The following is a 9,984-nucleotide window of genomic DNA, read 5'->3' as shown; positions in this document are numbered from 1 at the left end:
TCAGAGCTCGTCGCGGGCCGCGCTGTCCAGCGGCGACCGCAGCACGTCCGCGTTCTTGGCCTCGCGGCTCAAGGCCTGCTGCCGCCGCGCCTTCTGGGACTTGGCCCGGTCCCAGTCGGTGGGCACGCGCTCGTCGTCCCACACCACCGAGGTCTCCGTGTCGCTCACGTAGCCCTCGTCCCCGGTGTAGTGCGTGGGGTAGACGAGCAGGGGCTCCGCGGAGAAGGCGCGCAGGTCGCGGGGGGAGAAGTGCGCCTTGTACTCGGACCTGCGGGCGGAGCGCGCGTCGGGCCGGGCGGGGGGAGCGGAGCCGCCCGAAGCCCACCGCCCGCGGGAGACCCCGCGGGAGACCCCGGCCCGCCCCTCACACTGGGTGCTTGTCGAACATGACGGGCAGGAACTCATCGACCGGCAGCATCTTGGCCAGCGGCCTGGCGGCCAGCAGCTTGCGGGCGCCTTGCAGGGAGATGACGTAGGCCAGCGTCCAGTAGGAGTAGTCGGCCTCCACCAGGTTGCGCACGCGGGGCACGGCCTTCTCGGGGCGCTCCACCTGCATCCGCTTCCGGCCCACGTAGCTGGGGGGACGGGCCCGTCAGCCCAAGCCCCGCCCATCAGCCAGGCCCCGCCCCATCATGCCACAGGCTCCGCCCCATCACGTCCCGGACCGGACCCCGCCCCCATCGCGCCCCAGGCCCCGCCCTAGGCTCTGCCCCACCCCATCACGCCCCAGGCCCCGCCCCACTTAGGCCCCGCCCCCGCTAGACCGAGGCTCCGCCCCGTCACATCCTGGACTCCGCCCCGCCCCCACCACACCCCAGGCCCCGCCCCAGGCTCTGCCCCACCCCGTCGCGCCCCAGGCCCCGCCCCGTCCCAGGCCCCGCCCCGTCCCAGGCCCCTTACATGAGGTCCCAGTCCAGGCCCTCGCGCTCTACGTCCTGCATGAGGTTCATGAGGCGTCTCTTGAAGAAGATCTCGAATCGGAGGTCATCCTCAAACACGAGCGACTTCTGCAGCCCCCTGTCCACCACCTGAGGGAGGGAAGGGTCCCCCAGGTGACACGACCCGAGCCCGGCCTGTCCCTGAAGCTGGCGGCTCTGCCCCAAGGCGCAGGGACTCGGAGAAGCAGATGCGACCCCAGCCCCTCCTGGCCGCCACCTCTCCGGCCACTGCCCGCGCCTCCCGCCCGGGGGCCCCCTGCCGTCCGTCCTGGCAGCGGTGGACGGGCGCCCGCTCATCCGGTCCCGCTCAGATGTCCCCCCTGGGAGGCCTCCCTGACCGGCCAGCGCCACCGCTGAGGACAGTCCATAGCCCGGGCCTCGTGTCCGCAGCTCATCACCCCTCCCTCTGCGTCCCCAGGGTCGGCCTTGGCTGCCGGGCACACAGTAGGTGCTTGGCAGACACAGCGGTGCCGCCCCCCCCCCAGAGGCACCGGGTCGGACCTAGACAGCACGGGGCTCGCTCGGGAGCGGCGAGTGCGGGCTGCGATGGGGCCTGCGCGCGTCCCGCCCCCCGCCGCCGTCTCACCCACCTCCCTCCAGACGCTGTGGTGGCTGAGGAAGCAGCCCAGCTCGCCCTTGGTCAGCGGCCGCCCGTGGTAGGGGTCCCGGTACCCCGGCAGCATCTGGATGCCCAGCGCCTCCACCTGGCTGGCGTTCATGGCCCTGGGGAGGCAGGCGGGGGGCACAGGGGTCGCCTGGCCCTCTCCTGGCTTGGACTCACCGCACCTCTGTGGTCTACACCGCACGCACATCCACCCCTTCTCCAGAGTCGGCCTCGATTCTCCTCCCTCGTCCCCAACAGCGCGGTCTACACCTACACACCCTTGCCCCGGGCGCCAGCCGTAGTCTACACTGGCACACGGACCCACACCGCCCAAGCTGGGCTCAGTGAAGTCCACCGCCTCGCCCAGCACGGTCTCCACCCTCTCGGACCCCTCCCCGCCAGGGGTCACCCCTGGGGTTTACATGCAGAGTGGGCTTGCCGTCCACACGCTTCCCACTGGGGTCCTCACCGCATGCGCCCCCCCACCCCCGCCGGCGCCCCCTGGACCCACTTGCCGTCCACGGCCTGCACCAGGCGGCACTGGATCTCCTGCTCCTGCAGCGCCCGCAGCATGCGCACCCGCCGGTCCTGCCGCCTCTCCAGGTTAATCATGAAGACCTGCAGGGGACAGGCCGCTCAGCCCCACCCGGCCTCGCCTGCCCTCCACCCCAGAAACCCGCGCACCTCGTCGAAGCCCATCTTGTCTGGGGTCTTGGTGGGCGCCAAGATGAAGCGGGAGGGCTCCACGGGGGGATGCTTCACTGCGGAGAGGAGGCCGGTCAGGGCCAGGCGGGGAGGGGACGCAGGGTCTCGGTCGGCTGTTTTGGTATTCAGGCGAACACCGGGCGGTCTACTCCTGAGCTGCTCCTCTAGTCCGGTTCATTTTGAAACGGGTCCCTAAGGTGCTGAAGCCGTCCTTGAACCTGTGACCCTCCCCTCTGGAACGACAGGCCCCCCGCCATGCCCGGCCGAGGTCACCTCACAGACCTGCGTCTGGTGCCCGGCTGGGCCAGGGGCGGCACCTGACACCCTCAAGGCCCTTCCACCCTTCCTGGTCCCTGCTCCGGGGACCAAGACAGGACAGCGGCCTGGTTCATGACTTCGGGGTTCACTCATCCGCACTGGTCAGCTCCTGGAGCTGTGCATTCTGCCTCTGCGCCTCTGACCTGCTGACTGAAAGACTCTCTATTTTGAAACAGGGCTTCCTTAAGTTACTAAGTCTTGCCAAGTTTTTGAGGCTGGTTTCAAACCTGTCTCAGTCTCCCAAGTACTGAGATTACAGGTATAGGACATCAAGCTGGCTACAAATAAGCTTATTTAACTAAAAAAATAAAAAAAGATATCCACTTAGGAAATACTACCATATAAGTGAAATTTAACAGCGAGTACTGCTGCATTCTCTGCTCCCACACCCTCCATGGCTCCCACCTGCCCTTGGGGAAGACACGTGCTCTTCAGCCTGGCGTCTGACAGCTCTTGCCACCAGCCCCGAGTCTGCGCCCAGCCCACGCCCTCCCGGCACCCCAAGCTCACACCTCCAGCCTCTCAGCGCTGCCCACGCTGCTTCCTTAGGTGCGATCCTGTTTCTGGCGACTTCCTTTTTACTCTGCTTTCACGCCACGTCCCCCAGGAAGCCCACTCAGGACACCCCAGGATCCCGGCAGACAGCCGCCTGCAGACCACGGGCGGACGCGGGCTGACTCACCCATGACCTCCAGCTGCACGTGCATGAAGCTCTCGGCCTCGTCCTGCAGGGTGCTGTGCGCCCGCAGGGGCACAGGCAGGAAGCCGTACACCGCCTTGTTACACACGTACATCTGCACCCCTGGGGACAGGGAGGGGAGGTGGATGGAGCCCAGGGCAGCGCTGGCCGCCGCAGAGCCCAAAGACAGGGAGCAAAGACGGCCTGCCGTTCCGTACCGCCGGCTGAGCCCCGGTTCTCCAAGCTCAACCTGCAGCCACGGCGGAACCACGCTTGGAACCAGGCGCCTGGCCGGCCCGCGGCCTGCGCAGAGGTCCGCCGGGCGGGGGCGCATGCCTGGAATCCCGGTACTCGGGAAGCTGAGGCAGGAAATCAGATTCGAGGCCGGCCTCGGCAATTCAGCAAAACCCTCAGCAATTTAGCGGGCTCCTGCTTCAAGATTAAAAAATAAAAATAAAGATAAATAAGACAGGCGCGGTGGCACACGCTTGTAATCCCAGCATTCGGGAGGCTGAGACAGGAGGATGGCGGTTAACGGACAGCCTCAGCTACTTAGTGAGGCCCTCTGCAACTCAGCGAGAACCGGTTTCAAATTAAGAATAAAAAATAGTGCAGGGGCTGTAGCTCGGAGGTAGAAGGCCCCTGGGTTCCATCTCCAGACACCCCCCCAAAAAACAATAAAGGGCTGGGGTGTAGTTCAGTAGTAGAAGTCCAACTTCAACCCCCCCAAAAAAGGCTGGGGGTCTACTCAGGAATCTGAGGCAGGAAGGCTGGGATTCAAGCCCTTCAAGTCCAGCCTGGGAAACTTAAGAAACCCAGTCACTAAGCCAGGCGTCGTGGCACACACTTATAATCCCAGTACTTGGGCGACTGAGACGGGAGGATCGTGGTTCACAGCCAATCTCAGCAACTTGCTGAGGCCTCCGCAACTTAGTGAGACCCTGCTTCAAAATGAAGAACTAAAAATAGGACTGGAGGCGTAGCTGAGAGGTAGAATGGCCCTGGGTTCCAACCCCAGTACTGCTAAAAAAAAAAAAAAAAAAAAAAAGGTATGGATGAGCCGGGCGTGGTGGCGCACGCTTGTAATCCCCGCGCTTGGGAGGCAGAGACAGGAGGATCGTGCAGGTTCGAAGCCAGCCGCGTGCGCTGGCTTAGGAGACCCTGTTTCCAAATAAAAAATATAAAAATAGGTCTGGGAGTGTAGCCCGGAGGTAGAAGGGCTTCCAGGAACCCCAGTACCACCAAAAAAAAGAAGAAAAAAAAAAGGTATGGATGAGGCCAACGGAGGTGGCCAGCGCTGGAGTCTGCGCCTTACAGCCGTCTGCCGCACACCTGGACACAGCCCTACCTGAAGCCTGACCTGCGTGCTGCGGCTCAGCCAGCTCTGCAAGCCAGGCGCCCGGCCTGCCCGCGGGAAGGCCTCGCCCGCGCCGGTCTACGCACCTGCCTGCTTACAGGAGAAGGCGAAGACGATGATGTCGTCGAAGGACCAGGTGTAGTCGGGGTGCGGCGGGTAGAAGGCCAGGTCCCGGGAGGCCGCCTTGCGCAGGTCAACCAGGAAGGTGGAGTGGACCATGGGCACCGGGAAGCAGCCCCGGCGCTCCCGCTTGCGGATGGGGATGTAGGCCGGGGTGCGCTTGTAGTAGCCCTTGGGGAGGGCAGAGGCGCTCAGAGTCCCAGGGGGAGGCTGGGCCCCGGGGGGAGGCAGCTCCCACAGTGAAACCCCGCCAGGGCTGGCCCCGTGGGCGGGAGGCCGAGAGCCCCGGCTGCTCTGCTTGGACCTGGGGTGGGTGGGAACCGCCCCTCACAGGCCCCACAGGACGCCCCGGGGAGGCTGGGAGGACAGGTCACCTGAGAGCCTTCAATGCACAAAGAAATCAAAGTCAGATGTGCGCTCTGGGGTGTGTGTGTGTGTGTGTGTGTGTGTGTGTGTGTTACTAGGGATTGAGTCCAGAAGCATTCTACCTCTAAGCTAAATCCTCATTCAGACCTAATTTCTTTTCTTTTCTTTTTTTTTATGTGGTACTGGGGATAGAACCCAGGGGCCTTCTACCCCTGGGCTATACTCCCAGACCTACTTTATATTTTATTTGGAAACAGGGTCTCACTAAGTTGCTGAAAGTCTAAGCATCTGAGGCTGGCTTCAAATCTGCACGATCCTCCTGTCTCGGCCTCCCGAGTGCTGGGATTACAAGCGTGCGCCACGACGCCCAGCTTTTTATTTTCTGTTTGGAAGTAGGGCCTCGTTAGGTTACCGAGTCTCTCTGCTTGCTGAGGCGTCCTCCAGCCCGCTTTCCTCCCGAGCGCTGGGATTACAGCTGGGATTACAGCTGGGATCACAGGCTGGGATTACAGCTGAGATTACAGGCTGGGATTACAGCTGGGATCACAGGCTGGGATTACAGCTGGGATCACAGGCTGGGATTACAGCTGGGATCACAGGCTGGGATTACAACTGGGATTACAGCTGGGATTACATCTGGGATTACAGCTGGGATTACAGGCTGGGATTACAGCTGGGATCACAGGCTGGGATTACGGCTGGGATTACAGCTGAGATTACAGGCTGGGATTACAGCTGGGATCACAGGCTGGGATTACAGCTGGGACCACAGGCTGGGATTACAGCTGGGATTACATCTGGGATTACAGCTGGGATTACAGGCTGGGATTACAGCTGGGATCACAGGCTGGGATTACAGCTGGGATCACAGGCTGGGATTACAGCTGGGATTACAGTTGGGAATACAGGCTGGGATCACAGCTGGGATTACAGCTGGATCACAGGCTGCGCCGCCACGCCCGGCTCCATTCAACCATTAAAGTGCATCGTTTGCACTCGGGCGGCGGCACCGGGAGGCTAGGACAGGAGGACCGCATTTTCAAGAAGAGCCTCAGCAGTTTCCTGAGGCCCCTGCGACTCAGTAAGACCCTGTTTCAAAACACGGAATAAGAAATAGGGCTGGGGTGTAGCTTGGAGGGAGAATGCCCTGTTCCATCCCTACTCTCACTAAAATAAAATAAAATAAAATTTAAAAAGAAGTGAGCCGTTCAGTGGCTTTACCTTTTAAAATGTTATATAACTGTAAGTGCTATCCACTAACAATGATGATTTTTTTTGTGTGTGTGCAGGTCTGGGGATGGAACCCAGGGGCATTTGACCTCCGACCGACACCCCCTGCCCTATTTTTTATTTTTTATTTTGAAACCGGGTCTCACTGAGTTGCGGAGGGCCTCACTAAGTAGCTGAGGCTGTCCGCGAACCGCGATCCTCCGGTCTCAGCCTCCCGAATGCTGGGATGACCAGCGTGCACCGCCACGCCCGCCCGGCTCCCACAATTCTGATTTACGAAGGGTAGAAGGTAAAGAGGCACCCGTCCGGATTGCTCCAGGAGATTCCCAAATTTTTCTAAGAGCCCCACGTCACACTGCTGGGCTGGGGCCAGCCTCCCCCCCTGCAGTCCCGCCTCCGCTTCGCCCGGGGATGGCGGGCGGGGAGTCGCCGCGGACCCTCCCCAGCGGCTGTCCGAGGATCACGGGACAGCGCGGCTCGCCCAGCCAGCCCGACCCTGTGCTGGCCGCGCCGCCCGCCCTACCTGGGAGGTCATCCCGCACCAGAAGTTGGAGTAGGCGGCCCGGGAGTCCAGCATGGGCGCCACCACCGTCTTGTTCTCGGCGATGAGCAGGCTCAGGGTGTCGGAGTTGATGAGCAGATTGTCCGCGTCCACGAACTGCAAAGTGCGGAGGGCCGTCAGGTCCCGCCCGGCTCCGCGCAGCCCGGGCCGCTTCTGCCGGGCGTGCGGGGCTTCGGGGCCGGGAGTGACCTGTTCCTAGACGCGGGTGCTGGCCACGGGGGTCACTAGGAAGGCCACCAAACTGCCCGCGAGAGGCAGGCCCGGCTTCATCTGAGTTAGACACCAACTGAGAGTTTGTAAAAGAGATTTTTTGGGGGTTGAATTGCGGGTTTGGTGCTGGGGATTGAACCCAGGGAGGGTCTACCTCCAAGCTACATCCCCGGCCCTTTTTATTATTTTTTAAAAATTTGAAACAAGATCTCACCAAGTTGCTAAGGGCCTCGCTAAATGGCTGAGGCTGGCCTCAAACCTGAGATCCTCCTGTTTCAACCTCCAGGTACGGGATTACAGGTGTGTGCCACTGTACTCCGCCATAAAGTGGGACCTTTGTTTTGTTTTGATCTGTTTTTTGTGATACTGGATTGAACCCAGGGACAGTCTACCTCCAAGCTACAAGCTACACCTCCAGCCCTAGTTTTTATTCTTTATTTTGAAACAGGGACTAAGTTGCGGAGAGCCTAAGTAGCTGAGGCTGGCCTCGAACCTGCGAGCCTCCTGTCTCAGCCACCCAAATGCCAGGATTACAAATGTGCGCCACCACGCCTGGCAGGAAGGCTTGTGATCCCAGCACTTTGGAGGCTAAGATAGGAGGCTCGCAGGTTCAAAGCCAGCCTCGGCAACTTAGAAAGACCCTGTGCAACTTAGTGAGACCCTATTTCAAAGAGAAGAAATAAAATTGGGTTGGAAGTATAGCTTGGAAGTATCATGTCCTTGGGTTCCATCCCCAGTACAAAATAAAATTAAACATACAATTAGCTGTACTCCCGGGCTTACATCCAGGAGACTGAAATCAGAGACTCAACCCTGCACAACAGCTCAAACGGGAAAACCCACATGCTCCCCAACGGACTGACGAAAGGGACGGAAGCGTGGTGGGCACGCTTGTCATCCCAGCATTCGGGAGGCTGAGACCGGAGGATCGCGGTTCGCGGCCAGCCTCAGCTACTTAGTGAGGCCCTCTGCAACTCAGTGAGACCCGGTTTCAGAATAAAGAATAAAAAAAATAGGGCAGGGCGTGTAGCTCGGAGGTCAAATGCCCTGGGTTCCATCCCCAGACCCACAAAAAAAAAAAAAAAAAAGGAATAAAAAATAGGGCTGAGGGTGGAGCTCAGAGTTAGAATGCCCCTGGGTTCCATCCCCAGTACTGGGGGAAAATAAAAAAAGGAACCAAGCCCTGACCGTGCCACAACGGGGATGAACCTGGAACACGAGGCTGCACAATGGAGCCAGACAGAGGGCCAGGCAGGTGGGACTCCACGGGCACCAAGTGTCCAGAACAGGACGCACGGAGCCGGGAGCGGGTAGTGCTGCCCAGCCCGGGCGGGGTGGGCGGGGCTCGTGGTGGGCTCTCCTCTGGGGTGACAGGAAGCCCTGGCACTAGACAGAGGTGGCAGCTGTGTAACTGTAAGCGATCAAATGCCACAAAGAGCACACTTTGAGACGGCTAATTTTATGTTTTGCAAATTGCACCTCAATTATGACAGGCTCAGCTCCTAAGTGGATTTCTCTGCAGCTCAGGACTAAGGCCGGGTGGGTGTTTTATTTTCTTAAGTCTCTCTCGTGTGCTTGTTCTCGCTCGTTTTTTTCCCCTGCAAATAACATCCATGGCTTCTTTACGAGTGGAAGGGGGAAAAAAGAGGCCATCCGCACAATAATTTCTCCAACGCCAGACAAACAACTTGACATCCCTGTGCAGTTCTCCCACGTCCCAAATGAAAAAAACACGATGTCGTGTCCAAAGCGGCTTTGAGTTTGGGGCCAGTGTCTTGGGTTCTGCCCAGGATTGTGGAGGAAAAAAAGTGAAAACCCGTCAGCCTCAAACCACACAGAAGCAAAACCCAGGCAGAGGGCAGGGGGCAGGGGGCAGGGGGCAGAGGGCAGGGGGCAGAGCAGCTCTGTGCTGGAAGCTTCCGGCTCCACCTCTGTGCCCCAGCCTGTGCCCAGCTCCCCCTTCCCCGGCTTTCTTGTGTCTAAAGCGGTTGGAGTCACACGGTGGGTGGCGCACGCCTATCATCCTAGTATTGGGAGGCTGAGAAAGGAGGACCGTAGGGCCAGTCTTAGCAGGTTAGCAAGACCACCTTTCTTTCTTTTTTGGGGGGACTGGGGATGGAACCCAGGGGCACTCTACTTCTGAGCGACACCCCCAGCCCTACTTTTTATTCTTTATTTTGAAACAGGGTCTCACTGAGTTGCGGAGGGCCTCGCTAAGTAGCTGAGGCTGTCCGCGCACCGCGGTCCTCCGGTCTCAGCCTCCCGCATGCTTGTCTTGTCACCTTGCCTGGCTTTCATTTTTTATTTTAAACAGAGTCTCAGTTGGGGGTGGCGGCGCACGCTTGTAATCCCAGCGTTTGGGAGGCTGACGCAGGAGGACGGAGGTTCACAGACAGCCTCAGCTACGTAGTGAGGCCCTTTGCAACTCAGTGAGACCCTTGTTTCAAAAGAAGAATAAAAAAATAGGGCTGTGGGTGTAGCTCAGAGGTAGAATGCTCCTGGGTTCCATCCCCAGCACAGCAAATAAATAAATAAATAAATAGGCCTAGGGGTGTAGCCCAGAGGTAGAAGGCCCTGGGTTCAGTCCTCAGTACCACACACACATACAAATAAAATCACCAAAAAAATGTAAATCAGGTCAGGTGATACCTCACTCGGGTGGGCCTACATTCAATGACTGGCGTCCTTACAAGAAACAAGACACAGAGAAGTGGTCACGACCACAGAGAGACAGGAGGGGGACACGCCCCCGCCCCCAGCGGCCGCCAGACACCCAGAGGCAGGGAAGGGTCCTCTCCCGGGGGGCTGGGCGCTGAGCCTGCGGACCTCGGGTCGGCACCGGAAGCCCACCGAGGCCGCGGCCGTGCGCAGAGCAGCAAGAGCCGCGCCAGCTCC

The 9,984-nt window shown here is 59.9% G+C and overlaps 1 protein-coding gene across 1 annotated transcript in view; it reads right to left on the bottom strand.

The window, feature by feature from the left end:
• COLGALT1 (collagen beta(1-O)galactosyltransferase 1) overlaps positions 1-9,984 on the bottom strand; it is a gene marked incomplete at its 3' end in the record, with an annotated part of 13,815 nt that continues 3,831 nt past the window's right edge. Inside the window, exons 4-12 of the mRNA XM_080715212.1 lie at positions 6,841-6,975; positions 4,688-4,892; positions 3,248-3,367; positions 2,227-2,303; positions 2,054-2,160; positions 1,529-1,661; positions 901-1,028; positions 369-575; positions 1-268 (exon numbers count right to left, since the gene is read on the bottom strand). Of these exons, the coding sequence (XP_080571338.1) occupies positions 1-268; positions 369-575; positions 901-1,028; positions 1,529-1,661; positions 2,054-2,160; positions 2,227-2,303; positions 3,248-3,367; positions 4,688-4,892; positions 6,841-6,975 (1,380 nt within the window). The remainder of the gene's footprint in view (positions 269-368; positions 576-900; positions 1,029-1,528; positions 1,662-2,053; positions 2,161-2,226; positions 2,304-3,247; positions 3,368-4,687; positions 4,893-6,840; positions 6,976-9,984) is intronic.

Source organism: Muscardinus avellanarius, assembly GCF_963383645.1.
Source record: "Muscardinus avellanarius genome assembly, chromosome: 18".
Classification (NCBI taxonomy): domain Eukaryota; kingdom Metazoa; phylum Chordata; class Mammalia; order Rodentia; family Gliridae; genus Muscardinus; species Muscardinus avellanarius.
The sequence above is the reverse complement of the archived record's forward strand: the minus strand, read 5'-3'. Positions and strand labels throughout refer to the sequence as shown.